The sequence below is a fragment of the Diabrotica virgifera genome, chromosome 5 (assembly GCF_917563875.1).
Source record: "Diabrotica virgifera virgifera chromosome 5, PGI_DIABVI_V3a".
NCBI classification, from domain to species: Eukaryota; Metazoa; Arthropoda; class Insecta; order Coleoptera; family Chrysomelidae; genus Diabrotica; species Diabrotica virgifera.
The window spans coordinates 81,016,638-81,034,893 of NC_065447.1; the positions used below are offsets into that span (position 1 = coordinate 81,016,638).

At 33.4% G+C, this 18,256-nt stretch overlaps 1 protein-coding gene across 2 annotated transcripts in view; it reads left to right on the plus strand.

The window, feature by feature from the left end:
• The window catches only part of LOC126884258 (uncharacterized), a 75,684-nt gene that overhangs the window by 23,446 nt on the left and 33,982 nt on the right, over positions 1-18,256 (plus strand). For both annotated transcript variants that reach the window (XM_050650192.1, XM_050650193.1), the window contains exon 3: positions 2,708-2,834. In XM_050650192.1, the coding sequence (XP_050506149.1) occupies positions 2,708-2,834 (127 nt within the window). The remainder of the gene's footprint in view (positions 1-2,707; positions 2,835-18,256) is intronic.

The window sequence follows — 18,256 nt, forward strand, 5'->3', positions numbered from 1 at the left end:
TTTAACTTAGAGAATAAAAGTTTATTATTTTTAAACATATGCAATTGGTTAAACAATATTTTACAAACAATAATAAATTAGTTTGATTTTTGTGGAATTAAAATATTAAAATACAACAAAATATAGAGTAAGAAAATAATATATTAGATAAAGATTGGAAGAAATTTTGGTGGAAATCAACTTGTGTGAATCAAACACCGCTGTCCTGCGCGTAGCACCAAAAATTAATGTTTATTTAAAAAATTTCCTGACGCCGTGGCAATTAATCGATTTTAATTTTGCAAATTGCAAATGAAAGGTACAGTACACTTCTATAAGCAAAGAAAAATTTCAACTTGCTATCTGCTTTATTTTCAGTCCTGTAACATTTTGAAAAAATGAATTTTTTTTGCGAAAGCTGGATTGCAAAATTTATTTTGCAAAATCTATTGAACCGATCTTAATGAAATTTACAGTATTGTTTTACTGTATCATAAAGTTTTTCTGGGTGAAATATAAAGGTCCTAAGTGTAGCATAAATGGTTGAAAAACGTAAAATGCAAATACTTGGTTTTGTATGGTTTTTTCGCAATTATTGCTATTTTGCAACTAGGGCGACTATTTTTTAAATTTTGACCAATTCTGTGTTGTAGGAAATTTAATTATGCAATTTTTTGGTTGGTACAACTTTTCTCGGAAATGAATACTTTTAAAGTTATAATCAAAAAACGAAGAAAAAAATCGAATTTTTCCTTCATTTTTTGACATTTTGATTATTTAAACAATGTTCCGGACCTTTTTGAGAGGGAGGATAACTCAAATATTATTATTTGGTTTATTTTCAAGCAATTTCTGCAAAAAAATTTAAGTCACCTCTCAACGTCCATCTCAAAACAGATGCGCCCTAGACTATAGGTTAATTAAGTTATATCGACGATTTTTTGTGTTTTCTGTGTTATTCCTTTAACTTTAAGATATTACAATTCTTTAGCGACGTATTAACACAATATAATATTTATGGATTATCGTTGAGGACCGACATAATCAACCAAAAAAGAAGAAGTATTTGGTTATTTTTCTAGTGACTTTCTTGAGTGTGAATCTCTCTTTTTAGTATACTCCTCTTGGTTAAAAAATAAACTAGCAGTAGATCGCTGGACGCTTGCAGTTTATGTGGTAGATCCCATGCACTGTAACTCTGAGCACGACTGGTTTAGAACATACAGGGACGAAAACAAAACATAATCACTATCAGTAACTACGCAGTAATCCAGCAACCCAGATAAATCGGCTACTTGACTCTTACTTCTCGTGGAATCTAGGTAAACATTCCATATACTGCAACTTCACTAGGTTTATTAACTCCATGTCCTTCAGTTTCTCGTTTTTTATCACCTACATTTTCAGCTTCCTGAATAAATCTTTAAAAAAATCTTTCTACTGTCCTGTTTATCTTGATGTTGAATATTAAATTGTTGAGCTGTGATATTGGCACATGAATTGTTTATAGAATACACCAAAATGATCGCTCCCCTCTCCAGAATGGAATAAACAATGGTAATAAATTTTCAAAGACTGCAAATTAATGCTTACAACTAATATTCACATGAGAATCATCTGATTTTACGTTCTTCATGTGATTATTTCATACCATTTACCATTTTGTTAGTGTGACAAATGTGACAAAAAAATCAAAAGCTATCCGAAGAAAGAATGTTGATCATTTCGAGCCATTTCTAAAGTCAATAATCAATTGTAGAGACTATGCTAGAGCAAACCCAAATAGAAAAAGTAACGACAAACAAATATCTGGGAACCTGGGTTGACGACAAAAATTACCAAAGCAAAGAAATTAAAGTCCGAATTGAAACTGCAAGGCAAGCATTTATAAAAATGAAGGCACTGCTTACAAACAAAGACATTCAGTTGCCTCTCAGATTGAGGGCTCTAAGATGCTACATATTTTCTATATTACTATACGGAATGGAAGCTTCGATATTAAAGAGACAACAAATAAGAAAAATAGAACCGTTCGAAATGTGGTGTTACAGAAGAATATTGAAAATTCAGTGGGTTCAAAGGATTACCATTGTTGAAGTGCTACGACGTTTAAATAAGGAGTTAGAAATTATGAACAGTATAAAAACAAGGAAACTGGAATATTTGGGTCACATTACCATAGAATTACCAGAGGAAAAAAATATGAGTTGCTGAGAATTATTATGCAAGGAAGGATCCAAAGAAGAAGAAGCATAGGAAGAAGACGCAGAGCAATGCCAACAAAGTGACCATAGCCATTATGATATCCAACCTCCGATAGGAGATGGAACTTTAAGAAGAAGAAGAAACTGTGATAGCAACACAGTGTTACTTACGCTATATGTTACGCATGTATTTACATCATGTTCATTGATTTTTATCGAAGAATTTCATGCAGCATTCATTTTTCGAGAATGGGAGATTTTGGAGAGAAATCCCGATACAGGTCGATTTTTATTTTTAAATTATTATTTTTGGTGTCATCACTAGTGAGGTCATCACGCCCAAGTTGATGACGTCACTAGTATGATATACATGCCAAAAAATTATAATTCAAAAATAAAAAATAAAAATCGACCTGTTTCGGGATTTATCTCCAAAATCGTCCATTCTCGAGAAAATGAATTTATTCCAACCTAAATGTCCACACTGTATATTATATCTAACACAATTTAAACTAATTTTTAAGGTAAAGCAAATAAAATCTAAAAAAATTCAAGAACTGCATCTGAAAGATCCAATCGACCATGCAATTGTTAAAGAAGATAAAATGATGGGAATGGCAACTGAATATCAAGTTGAATATCGAAGCTTAGGTAAATGACTTGTTAATTCATATATCAAAAGCAAAACAAATAGATCAGGAGGTTTAATAGTAGATACCAGCTATCTAGGAGACTCATTAAGGCTGTCGGTACATAATTCGCAAATATTTTATGGCTATCCCTACTTTTTCTGTCTTTACACGGCAAATTACGTGTAGTAAAATTCACACTGGTATGCATATGTAAACATTACTAGAACGTCATTCTACTTGACAATGTCATGATTAACTTTAAAGAGATGGCTTTTGAATGTTCTTGGATAACTGTTATTTGTATAATTGCAAATTATTATTTCAGTTAATAAATGTTATAATTTTTTCACTAACTATGTATTCAGTGATTGTAATAATTTATAAGTATGTACAACAAAAACTAATACTCAATCGAGAAACGAGGAAAAGTGTTAAAGTGATTTTTTAATAATATATTGTTACTATGGAACGCTTACAATTTTGAACATCTTTAACAACAAAATACTTGAATCACAGAATATATTATCCTGATGTATTCTCTGCTTGGATCTTTCACAAATAATACACAATAAATAACTTTTTATTAAGTTCACGTCTTAAATCAATTACTTATCAAATACACTATATATCAATATTATTTAATCAACAACTCAAAATATTCCCGATGCCATGTCAAATATTTAAAATTGTGACTGATTGTCACTGTCTGACTGACAATATGCTGACAATATTCTATTCGACTGAGTGCGTTGTAAGACAAAGATAGATTTGGAAAATATTACCACGGACATTGTGTTCATTTTTTTCGAATCCTGAAAAAACCAATAAATGTTTTTGAAAAATTTAAATGCAGAATGAAAGACTAAATTATTGCCGAGGGCCGAAAGTCCCTTAGAATAAATAAAAAGTTTATTTTGAATGAGATATTTGAAATTAAAAATAACAGTAAATTTTCTCTTTATTAATATAACTAACACTAAAATTATTAATACTACAATCGCCAACTATGTCAATCGCTTTGTACCTGTGTCAGAAAGAATGCTCTTAGATCAGCTAAACACAACTCCCATAAAAACAAATATTATTCAAGTGTACGCTCCTACAGCGGACGCCCCAGAAGAAATTATAGAAGAATTTTACAGTGACCTTACTAATATTTTTAAAAGGATTCGGAAAAACGAAATACTACTAATAATGGGCGACTTTAATGCCAAAGTTGGCAAATGACAAAGTGGAAATTTAGTAGGATCCTTTGGGCTAGGGGAACGTAACGAACGTGGAGACTGTTTGATTGAATTTGCAACTGAAGAACCGGGCCTAGATTCCGTGCACTGTAGATATCTACAGTCGCTTTCTGTCGATGGCAATTGTCATGAAAATATTTGAATTTTTAGTTTTAATTCAAATATTTTCTTGTTTTACTAAGTGTCACTTCAGCATCAATTAGAGTATAACCTAGCAAAACTAGAAAATAATTCAATTAAAGCTAAAAATTCAAATATTTTCATGACACGTGACATCGATAGAAGGCGACTGTAGATATCTAGAGTGCACGGAATCCAGGGCCAGCTCGTAGTCACAAACACCTTTTATGATCTTACTCCTACAGGAGCGTCATTTGAAATTTTGCTAGGGAGGGGCAAACATTATATATACAATACATTATATATGCAAACATAATACAAAATTGATCTATTTTTTGTATTCAATTCAGTCATTTTCAGTATCAAATGACGCCCTGTTCCTCCAAGACGACTGTATACGTGGAAATCTCCTCAGGATACGCCAGATCACACAGTAAGAAATCAAATAGACTATATCCTTGTCAACAAACGATTTCGAAACTCTATAACATCTGTAAAAACGTACCCAGGATCCGACATAAAATAGGATGACAATCCACTTGTCGCCAAAATGAAACTTAGTTTAAAGAAAATTCAAAGACCAAAAATTCGGAAATACGATATTAATCAACTGAAAAATAAAACAGTAAAAGAAAAGGTACAAAAACGCCTAAAAGGAGAAACGTGGGTTCATACAGAAATAGATAGCACAGAGTTAGAACTAGAAAAGATACACAAGGTAAGTCAAGAAATATCAGAGAAATACTTAAGACCTGAAAGAACAAAGAAAAAAGAATGGATGACAGAGGAGATTCTATGTATGATGGAAGACAGAAGAAAGGCTAAATATAATAAGAATAACTACAATAAAATAAATAACGAAATTAAAAGGGCTATTAAAATAGCAAAAGAAAATTGGCTAAGCTCGAAATGTACAGAGATAGAGTTATTACAACAAAAATATGATTCGTTTAAGCTCCATAAAAATATCAAAGAAGTTGCAGGCTTATGTAACCACAAGAACACTGGATTTCTGGCAGATAATCAGGGAAACATAGTATTAGAAATAGAACAGAAAAGGGATATTTGGATTAAATACGTGGAAAAAACTTTTCAAGATATACGAAGTAACACTGGCATCACAACAAACACCAATTGCGAATCTGGACCTCCACTTACAGTTGAAGAAGTAACGTATGCCATCAAAAGTAGCAAAGACGGTAAAGCAGTAGGCCCTGATCATTTTAATTCCGAATTCTTAAAACTTATGGACTACGACGGCATAAAAAGGTTGACAAAAATATTTAACAATATTTATGACACAGGCATAATTCCCCAAAAATGGCTAGAATCAACTTTTATAAATCTTCCAAAAAAACCCAATGCGAGAAAGTGCGAAGACTATAGAATTATAAGCCTTATGAGCCATTTACTTAAAACATTTCTAAAGGTCATTCACAAACGAATATATATAAAGTGCGAGGAACAACTAACAAGAACACAATTCGGATTTCGTGATGCTCTGGGAACACGGGAGGCCCTTTTTGCTGTGCAAGTGCTACTTCAGAGATGCAGGGATATAAATTGTGATATATACGTATGCTTTATAGATTACCAGAAAGCATTTGACAGAGTAAAACATGACAAATTAATAACTCTAATGCAAGAAATTGGAATTGACAACAAATATCTAAGAATTACCAGAAACATTTATTACAATCAAACGGCCAAAATCAAAATAGAAGACCAGTTAACTGATAAAATTGCAATAGAACGAGGAGTACGGCAGGGCTGTATTTTATCTCCACTACTATTCAATATTTACTCCGAATGGGTATTTAAGGAAGCTTTAGACGGTTGTGCCAAAGGAGTATTAATAAATGGTGAATGGTCGAATAATATTAGATATGCAGATGACACCATAGTTTTTGCCGATAATCTCTATGATTTACAGATATTAACAAATCGTATAACAGAAGTCAGCAACAGATACGGACTAGCTCTTAACATAAAGAAGACCAAATTTATGACAATTAGTAAGAAACCAATACTAAACGCTCAACTTAAAATCAACCAACAGAATATCGAAAGAGTTGAGCAATATGGGACCACTTAACAGAAATTAAACAGCGAATAATAAGGGCGAAAGCAGCATACGTTAGAATGAGACCCATTTTCAACAGTCGAGACATAGCATTAAAAACAAAATACCGTCTGTTGAAATGCTACATATTCTCAGTTCTGCTCTACGGAATGGAAGCATGGACACTAACTGTTGCATCTATGAATCGGCTCGAGGCTTTCGAAATGTGGTGTTATAGGCGCATCTTACGTATATCCTGGGTTGACCGAATTACTAATGTGGAAGTCCTGCGTAGAATGGGGAAAGAGTGTGAAATTCTCATAACCATAAAAACAAAAAAATTAGAATATCTAGGACATGTAATGAGAAATCAAGAACGTTACGGCCTTCTCCAACTGATTCTCCAAGGGAACGTAAATGGTAAAAGGGGACCGGGAAGAAGACGCATTTCCTGGCTTCAAAATTTACGTTAGTGGTATAACACGACTACCACTGAACTGTTCCGCGCTGCGGTAAACAAAGTCAAGATAGCCATGATGAGCGCCAACATCCGGAACGGATAGGCACTTTAAGAAGAAGAAATTTTCTCTTAGTTTTTCTCCCCTGTAACTTATTATAATAAACATTATAGAAGTTCTCAGGGACTTTCGGCCCTCGCTAATAACGTAAGTAATCTTTCATTCTGGGTTTAAATTTTTCAAAAATACTTATTAGTTTTCTCAGGATTCGAAAAAAATGAATTCCCATTTGAATAGCATTGCAGCCGAAAATACGTACCCATCCCTTTAATATTTAGTTCAGCGGTTGTTTATGTAATTTCACACCTCGAACGATAGTGCCCCGCTGAGCTGAATATTGATGAGTCTCTTCTAGATAGCAGGTACTATAGGTACCTATATGTTTTGAGTTGGGTGGGTATATAAACATAGTTGTTTGTACAAATCACATCCAAGTATGTGTGAGTTCTCAAAAGTGGGCTTAACTTTTTATTAAACAATGTATTGAGATAATTCAAAAAATTTAGTAGTTTCACCTCTTTTTCTCATACTTATATCTCAGCAACTATTGGTAGTTGATGAGATATGTGAGATAATGATTTTATCTCATACAATCTCATACAATATCTCATTACTAATAAAAATAATTGAACAATCCGCATGCGAAACGAATTAACAATTCTCATAATGGATTGACCAGATAATTCCAGCGTAATATCACTTAGCACATTACAATGGCATAGGACGTATAAATATGGCAGTGTCTTCTTCTTTGTTCGCATTTACTACACTAAGGTTCATTCACCTTACCTAGTTTGTAATAATCTTGTTTTAATCTCTCGTTTATTGAGGTGCATCAAATTCTCCGTGAGTTTTTTATTAATATTCTTGACTATCTTCTTAATCTGGATTAAGTGAACCTTGAGTGACTCTTCTTTTAATAACTTCTTATTAGACACTTCAAAACCTCGTCTTTTGTAGCATCTTTAGTGATGACACAGACAGGTTCTGGTCCTACAAGGTTTTCCCTTGAGCCTTTTTTGTCAACAAATGTGCTCGTTTGTTCCCATGATCATCCATATTCAAGGCACTGTATTATCTTTTGCCAGGTTGTTAAGGATATCTTTGCAGTTTCTCACCAGTTTTGATTTGGCGAGAGCGTTCTTTACTGCTAAAGTAGCCACTTGGCTATCTATATAAATGTTGATTCCCTTTACTTTGGGGTCTCCATTCATGATTTCATTAATGCAGACCACCAATTCAAAAACTTCAGCCTAAAACACAGTTGCATATTGACCTAGGCTGTAAGATTTACTATAATTACATGTTTGCCCAAAGACTCTAGTACCATGAGTAGCTTTGGATCCATCAGTAAACCATATTAAGTCGCCATTAATATTTGAGACTTTTTGTTCTCTAGATGGTATCTTCTTCTTCATGTGCCGTGCTCGATTATCGAACGTTGGCTATCAAATTGGCTATAGCAATTTTGTTAACGGCAGCTCGGAAAAGGGATGCAGAGGATCTGTTATACCATTCTCTCAGGCTTTTAAGCCATGACGTTCTTCTTCGACCTGGCCCTCTTCTTCCGTCTACCTTGCCTTGTATTATTAAATGGACTATATTATATCTCTCTGGGTGTCGCATAACATGGCCAAAATATTCAAGTTTTCGATTTTTAACTGTTCTGGCGACTTCCGTGACTTTTCCCCATCCGGTGCAAAACAACTTCGTTACGAACTCTATCCACCCAACTTATTCGTAGGATTCTTCGGTATACCCAAATGTCAAAGGCTTTCAATTTCTTGAGAAGAGTATCTGTTAAAGTCCAACCTTAGACACCGTACAAAAGAGTAGAGAACACATAACATCTCACTAATCTAATTTTAAGATTCAAAGTAATGTTGTTTCCGCATAAAAGTTTCTTTATCTTAAAGAATGCAGCTCTGGCCTTCTCTATACGTATTCTATTTTCTTTGCTCATGTCCCAGTTCTCATTTAGATTACAACCAAGGTAGGTGATACTGTTAGTTCTCTCTAATTGTTCACCATAAGCTGTTACCACTTCCGGTTGTATTGGCGTCTTACTGACAACCATCACCTTGGTCTTTGCGGTGTTTAGCTTGGGTTCATATTCATTACACGTTGTGGTAATCCTATTAATCAGATGTTGAAGTTCTTCATAATTGCTCGCAATTAACACCGTGTCATCCGCATATCTCAAATGATTAATATTGCCGCCATTCATTTTGATACCACATTGAGCATTATCCACTGCTTTATTGAAAACAAACTCAGAATAAATGTTAAATATTAGTGGGGACAAAATGCAGCCATGCCTTAATTCTCTTCGTAATTGAAGTTCTTCAGACGTGTCCCGGCCAATCCTGATGTTTCCACGTTGATGCCAGTAAAGATGTGTGATAATGGGTAGGTCTTTATCGTCAATACCCACTTTCTGAAGAATAGCAATCATTTCAGTATGCTTTACCCAATCAAAGGCCTTCTCACAGTCAATGAAACACATATAAACCGGATGTCCGACATCTCTGCATCTCTGTACCATAACCTGAATACTAAACAGTGCTTCTCTGGTCCCAAGGTTATTGTGGAATCCAAACTGTGTATCACCAAGCTGTTCTTCTATTTTTTGGTACATCCTAGAGTCCAAAATTCGTAGAAATATCTTTAAAACATGACTCATCAAGCTAATGATTCGGTAGTTGCTACATCTTTTCGCGTTTGCCTTTTTAGGTATCGTCACAAAAGTCGACAGCAGCCAATCCGTTGGTATATAGCAAGTTTGATAAACTTTATTAAAAAGATGAAGGAGAGATCTTTTACCTGAACTTTAGAAGAGCTTTACTATTTCACTCGGTATTTCGTCTGGTCTCGTCGCTTTTCTGGTCATTGCTAATCTTATTGCTTGTTCAATTTCGTCCATAGTTATGTCAGGTCCTGTAACTACTTCGTTAATTTCAAGCTCGGGCCTTTCATCATTAAACAGCTCCTCAATGTAGTCTTTCCATCTGTCTATTTTATCCAAATCAGTGATAATCAGTTTTCCGTCTCTATCAACGATGTTATTTGCATGTTTTTTGTTCTGACCGGTGAGTTCTTTTATTTTTTTATACATATTAAATGAATCATGTTTTCTCTGCAACTCTTTAATTTCTAAACATTTGTCTTCAAAGTATGTTTCTTTTGCCGCTCGTATTTTAGTCCTTATCTCTTTACTAATGCGTTTATAAATTTCGATGTTTTGGTTCTTAAATTTGCGTCTTTTTTCCATCAAATTCAAAATCTCATCGTTCATCCACTGTTGCTTCTTTTGATTTTTCTCTTTGAAGTTTTGAGTTGCTTATAACTTATAATCGTTTTGATTTGGTTCCAATGATCCTCGATGGATTCTTTTTGTTCGCTATTCTCAAAATTGCTCTCTAAATTGTTTGCAATCCCCTGACTATTGTTTCTAATAATATCGGTATCCAGTTTGTTAGAGGATCGTTGTTGTTTTATCCGTTTAAGTTTTAATTTTATTTCGGCTAACAATAAATTGTGCTCAGATGGCACTCGGCGCCACGATAGGTTTTTGCACACTTTACTGCATTTCTGTAACGCTCACTGATGGTTATGTAGTCAATTTGGTTTCTTGCGATATTATGGGGGGTATCTGCTGGAGATTTCCACGTAAATAGGTAATCTCCGTTTAGGTAATTTGAAAAAGGTATTCATTATACATAGATTATGTTCTTTGCAAAAATCTGCGAAATAGTCTACCCTTTCATTTCTATCGCCCAGTCCATAACATCCAATAATATTACTTTGCCTGCCTTTTCCTATCTTAGCATTAAGGTCACCCATCAGAATGGTGAGATCTCTAGTCTTGAGTTGGTTGGTAACAGTTTTCACATCGGCGTAGAACTTGTCAAGTTCTTCCAGTTCACTTTTCGCTGTCGGTGCATACACTTGTAATAAATTTATGTTTCTGGGTTTCGCGTTCAACTGAATCATTATGACTCGTTCAGATACCTGGCATACCGCCCTAACACATTTGCTAACCTCCTTTGTCCTTTGAGACTATGGATCCTACACCATGACGATGGTAATTACTCTCTTCTCCTGCATAATATACTGCATGATCATCCACATGGCATTGGCCAGATCCAGGCCATCGCATTTCACTGATACCCAGAATTGATATTTGCAGCCTTTTCATCTCATTTATGGCATTGTGTGTTTTTCCTGGTTCATATAAACTCCGCACATTCCATGTGCCTATTCTACAACTTCTCTGTATATCAAATTTGGCCAAGCGGGAAATTCTTCGCACCCCTGCCCCATTTAAGAAGCGCCCGCACTCGGGCTCAAAGTTTATTTCCTCAGCCATATTGATTAACCTGGGAAAAATAGTGTAGTAGTCATTCCCTTGGCTTTCTACACCGCTGTGTACACGCTGTTTAAGTGGTTGCCACCGCACCGAGTACTATTCTGTATTGACCGTTCTGGCCTACATTACTTCCGCTCAATACAGATACTGAAAAACCAGCTGCCGATTTCCAGGTTCGATTTTATACAAGCCCTAAAACCAGGGGGCTGCCACCCCCGTCTTCCAGACTGTTGTGAAGACCTTCTTCTCCGCCCTGGATACCGTTATGGGCTTCATCCGTGACCCTGGACAGGGGACTCTTAGCAGGTACTAGTTTCCCGGGTCAGGAAACACCTGGAATCTGCAGAAGGCAGGGATTGATTCAATTTCCCTGATAGGACTATCCAAAAGGAGCTCCTACCTGCTACCATCTCTAGATGGTATAATTGTGTTAATCTTCTCAATAAAAATTAATTCTAGTGTCATCATCTTTAGAGTTCATCTTTATGGCTTCTTTTTATTTTATTATATTTTCGATATGAATTTTAAAGCTTTTCTTAAAAAATCAGTGAAGTTGTATTCACATCTCAAAAAACCAGACTGACAAAACACTGAGAGTTTTAGAATCTCCTGGCAGCATATAATTTTGTTTCAACTTGATACCGAACCTACAATTTTCTTCTTCTGTCCCTCGCCTTTCTATATACCCCAGGCTGTGGGTGAAAAAACGTGATATAATTCAGGAATTTTTGAAACCTATCAGGTGTTGTGAAGGACGATGCCAGGAATAACTTCTATTAAAATGTAACCAAAAATATTGTGCGCTTTTTTTTAATTGCGATTTTCATTTGTTAAATTTGCAGTTTTTATTGATTTTTAATTTTGTAGCTTAGGATATTGATTTTAGAGAAAAACTTTTTAATAGAAAATTGTAGCAAATTAAAAAACCTACAATTTGAGCTATCGTAAGTTTAATTTCGTTAATTGGTTATTGCAAAACAGCCTGCGAAAGGTCCAAAATGGCCGTTTTTTACAATTGCATTATTTATTGTACAAATAATTTTTTTATTTTTTAAAGCTTTAAAATGAAGATCTTTCAATTCCAAACATAAAAAAAAATTGTAAAGCCAGATTAACGAATTTGTTGCTTAGATATTATAAATTGTTTATCCCAAGAGGTCAAATGTCGAAGGCTATAACTTTTTGAAAAAAATCGTAGAAAGTTGGCGAAACATCCAATCTCCTTCTAAAGAGTTATATTTTCATATTCTGATGTAAGTAAATGCGAAAAACATTTTTAAACCTCTAATTTTTGGATTTGAAAATAAGGGGGCAAATTTCGTTAAAAACATTTAGAGTTGAAGCGGCCCTGTACATCCTATGAGTTTTTAACTTACATATTATTGTTGCTGAAGATGAAACGAAGATTTATAAAAAAATAAAAAATTTCTACGACCAACTGAAGCCGAGATAATTTTTGGGGTTTGAAAATAAGGGGGCAAATTTCGTTATAAACATTTAGAGCTGAAGCGGCCCTGTATATCCTATGAGTTTCTAACTTATAGATTATTGTTGCTAAAGACGAAACGAAGATTTATAAAAAAAAAATAAAATTATCTACAACCAACTGAAGCCGAGAAAATTGTTTTTTTTTTCTTAAATCATAGTGCCTTTATTTATAACAATTAAGAAATTATTTTACAGTAATTGACTAAAGAAAGACTTATATTATCTTAAAATAAAAATTATTATAAAATATAATTACATTTAATTATTAAAAATTATTTTTTAAATCGGTGCTTTTGCAAGCGGCCGAATTTTGCAAATCGCCCGGCTCGCTTCAAATCCGCGCGCTCGAAAAATTTTTACGTAACTTGTATTAAATTTTGACAGAAAACAATTTAATAATATTACCATTGTAATATACAGTCTATTTACCACTGTATTTGTTTTTCTTGATAAACTTTTATATGTGAAATCCAAAAAGAATAGTCACTACAAGAAGAAAAAGTTATATATTGTATATTATAGTAAGAAGTAACATTATTATTATTATTATATTTATATATTTACAACTAAAGATGGTAAAGCTGTAGGGCCTGACCAGTTTTATGTAGAATTCCTAAAACTTATGGATGAACAAGGAATAAAATGGATAACAACCGTATTCAACAAAATATACGTAACTGGAAAAATACCCCAAAGCTGGTTAAAGTCGACCTTCGTAACTTTACCCAAAAAAGTAAATGCCAAAACATGTGAAGACTACAGAACAATTAGCCTAATGAGCCACTTACTCAAAACGTTTCTGAAGGTGATACATGGCAGAATATATAAAAAATGCGAACAACAGATATCATGGACGCAGTTTGGATTCCGCGATGCCTTAGGCACCCGAGAGGCTCTATTCGCTGTCCAAGTGCTTATGCAAAGATGCAGGGATGTTGACTGTGAAGTTTATATTTGTTTTATCGACTACAAAAAGGCGTTTGATAGAGTAAAACATGATAAACTCATAAACATCTTGAAAGAAGCGGGAGTAGATGATAGAGACTTGAGAATCATATATAATTTGTATTACAACCAAACTGCCAATATTAAAGTGGAAGACCAATTAACAGAGGCAGTCTCCATAGATAGAGGAGTGAGGCAAGGATGCATCCTGTCCCCGGTGCTGTTTAATATATACTCTGAATGTATCTTCGAGCAAGCGCTGGGAGAACTACAGGAAGGCGTATTAGTCAACGGAGTGCGTCTGAACAACATTAGATATGCCGACGACGCTGTAGTTTTTGCAGACAGTCTAGATGGTTTGCAAAGAATAATGTCGCGCATATCAGATATAAGTAGAGAATACGGACTTGATCTCAATACGAAAAAAACAAAGTATATGGTAGTCAGTAAGCGCGAAATATTAAATACACAGCTTTTGGTTAACCAACAACTAATTGACAGGGTCGACAGCTACACATACCTTGGTACCAACATAAACAGCCAGTGGGACCACTCAAGTGAAATAAAACAACGCATAGGAAAAGCGAGATCAGCGTTCATAATGATGAAGTCTCTTTTCAGAAGCCACGATTTACCTCTTGCTACCAAAATCTCTATCATCAGATGCTATGTATTTTCTACGTTATTATACGGAGTAGAGGCCTGGACACTTTCCGAGGCTTCTTTGAGAAAACTCGAGGCATTTGAGATGTGGTGTTACAGGCGCATTTTGAGAATTTCGTGGGTGGATCGTGTGACTAATATTGAGGTTCTACGTAGAATAGGCAAGGAATGCGAGATTATTAACATAATCAAAGAGCGCAAACTAGAATATCTTGGCCATGTTATGAGGAATGAACAGAGATATGGCTTGTTGCAACTCATTCTTCAAGGCAAGGTATTTGGAAAGAGAGGACCAGGGAGAAGAAGAATATCTTGGCTTCAAAACCTGAGAAAGTGGTTTAATACATCGACAACCGGACTATTCAGAATAGCAGCAAGCAAAGTTAGGATAGCCATGCTGGTCGCCAACATCCGGAACGGATAGGCACCTTAAGAAGAAGAAGAAGAATATTTATATAACAATGAAAAAATTAAAAATATAGTTATATATTTCATATATATGTATCATTTTTGTAATATTATTTCTTCAGATATGAAATTTCACATATAAAAGTTTATCAAGAAAAACAAATACAGTGGTAAATAGACTGTATATTATAATGGTAATATTAATAAATTGTTTTCTGTCCAAATTTAATACAAGTTACGTAAAAATTTTCCGACCGCTCGGATTTGAAGCTAGCCGGGCGATTTGCAAAATTCGGCCGCTCGCAAAAGCACCGATTTAAAAAATAATTTTTAATAATTAAATGTAATTATATTTTATAATAATTTTTATTTTAAGATAATATAAGTCTTTCTTTAGTCAATGACTGTAAAATAATTTCTTAATTGTTATAAATAAAGGCACTACGACTTGAGAAAAAAAAACAATTATCTTGGCTTCAGTTGGTTGTAGAAAATTTTTTATTTTTTTATAAATCTTCGTTTTGTCTTCAGCAACAATAATCTGTAAGTTAGAAACTCATAGGATGTACAGGGCCGCTTCAGCTTTAAATGTATATAACGAAATTTGCCCCCTTATTTTCAATCCCAAAAATTAGCTCGGCTTCAGTTGGTCGTAGAAATTTTTTATTTTTTTATAAATCTTTGTTTCATCTTCAGCAACAATAATCGTAAATTAAAAACTCATAGGATGTACAGGGCCGCTTCAGCTCTAAATGTTTATAACGAAATTTGCCCCCTTATTTTCAAACCCAAAAATTAGAGGTTTAAAAATATTTTACGCATTTATTTACATCAGAATATGAAAATATAACTCTTTAGAATGAGATTAGATGTTTCACCAACTCTCTACGATTTTTTTTCAAAAATTTATAGCCTTCGACATTTGACCTCTTGGGATAAATAATTTATAATATCTAAGCAACAAATTCGTCAATCTGGCTTTACAATTTTTTTTTTGTGTTTGGAATTGAAATATCTTCATTTTAAAGCTTTAAAAAATAAAAAAAAAATTATTTGTACAATACATAATGCAATTGTAAAAAACGGCCATTTTGGACTTTCGCAGGCTGTTTTGCAATAACCAATTAACGAAATTAAACTTACCATAGCTCAAATTGTAGTTTTATTAATTTACTACAACTTTCCATTAAAAAGTTTTTCTCTAAAATCAATATCCTAAGCTGCAAAATTAAAAATCAATAAAAATTGCAAATTTAACAAATGAAAATCGCAATTAAAAAAAGCGCACAATATTTTTGGTTACATTTTAGTAGAAGTTATTCCTGGCATCGTCCTTTACAACACCTGATAGGTTTCAAAAATTCCTGAATTATAACCTGAAATCGACCTATTTTTCACCCACAGCCTGGGGTAATTATCAGTAGTAATAACCCAAGGACATTGATAATTGTTCGAAAAAATTTTATAACAGATTTCGAAAGCTTGTTGCTTGGAAACAGACCGACGCCGTAGGCGGAGGTCTTTTGCCTGTAAGCAACAAGCTTGAGAAAGTTGTTAAAAATTTTTTGAGCATTTATCAATGTTCGAGGGTTATTCGGATAGAAAATTTTTTGCTGGTTATGAAAAAAAATACAGAGCAGAAACAATTTATTTAAATGTGCAATTAACAAAGGAACAATTAGAAAAATTTAATGAAGATCCAGACATGTTAGTTTCTATAACTGATGAAGATGTATTTCCACTACGCATGCTGTTAATAATTTTATTATGATGTTCTTCGTCAATGTTCAAGTACGGTTTTATTGAGTTAATTATATTGAGTAAACAGTATTCTTTGGTATATTTGATTCGATAATTTCATTAATATTCTCATCAGTATTACAACCAAATCGTGACATTTTGAAATATTGAATATTTAAAATGTCAAAATCGAAATGAAACGAAATGTAGGTATCCATAGCTACATGATTGAGTGAAAACAGCCCATGGGATCTGTTTTCAGTATAATGTTGGTTTTATTGGTTGTATTCAATCAGATGACCACAAATTAATTGATATCATTGGATTTCTAATTGAGCAAAAAATTTTCAAGCTAATCGAACTTTGCTTACAGCTGTTCAAAATAATTCGTTTGTGGTGCAACTGCAACCAAATCACTCTCTTAGATTTCTCATCCAGGACATTCTTCTGCGGCCTGGATTTTTCGTCCTTCAATCATTCCCTGCATTATATTTTGTAGGAATGTGTATTGTGTTCCCATATTAGATGGCCAAGATATTCAAACTTTCTTCGTTTTTATGGAAAGTATTACTTCATGCCTTTTGTCCATTCGCCGTAATACTTATTAGCTAAATTATTTTCGCTAAAATTACGATGGAATTTTTATGCTATAAGTAGTGCTAGAAATTTTATACATAAAAGCAGGCCGCGTTTAGGTCAATTGACGCCCTAGGCAATTCTCTAGTAGCCGCCCTTCAAACATGTACCATTTTTGCGAAAGAAATTGCAGAAATTTTTATTTAAATAAGAATAAATTGAATTAAAAAAGACTGCAAGACTTGTACACACTTCTAAATAAGTCAAAACGGCAAACAGGTGTATGTTTTCAAAAAAACTTTTGATAGTGTGTAAAAAATATTTTATTATCGGCTAAGTACTTTAGACACATAACGTGTCATCATCAGAGCTTCCTAAAAGGACATATTTAAGATAAGATTTTTTAATATAAAAAATAAATGAAAAACTTACGTCCTCTTATAAAACCTTCATAGAAGAGCAATTGCTAAACGACACAATAAAAAACATGTATACTGGGCAAAAGCCACAGATATAGGGTATAATAACCCTTTAAAGTGAATAAAATCACATCTAAATTCTTTTATTAATTAGTAAGACAACATGGCTGAGTCAAACAATTTTGAGCCCACGTGAACAGCAGATCAGCTGAGAAAAACTGTCATTTAATAAAATGATAAAGAAGGAACTACAATCTTATGCGACCTCTATGTTCATAAATATTAATTAAAAATTGAAAATGACTAAAAATCCATGTATAGGTTAAATGAAATTAAAGTTAAGATACTAAATTTTAAAGTTAAATTTTCAAAAAAATTTTCTATTATTACTATTGAGGTGAAATGTTAACGTGTATATTAAAAGTTATCAAAATTCTTCCAAAAAACAAAACTGTTGTAGTTTGACCAAGTGTAGACCATCTAACTTCTTCTACACTTGGTCAAACTATAACAGTTTTGTTTTTTGGAAGAATTTTGATAACTTTTAATATACACGTTAACATTTCACTTCAATAGTAATAATAGAAAAAATTTTTGAAAATTTAACTTTAAAATTTAGTATGTTAACTTTAATTTCATTTAATCTATACATGGCTTTTTAGTCATTTTCAATTTTTAATTAATATTTATGAACATAGAGGTCGCATAAGATTGTAGTTCCTTCTTTATCATTTTACTAAATTACAGTTTTCCTCAGCTGATCTGCTGTTCACGTGGGCTCAAAATGGTTTGACTCAGCCATGTTGTCTTACTAATTAATAAAAGAATTTAGATGTGATTTTATTCACTTTAAAGGGTTATTATACCCTATATCTGTGGCTTTTGCCCA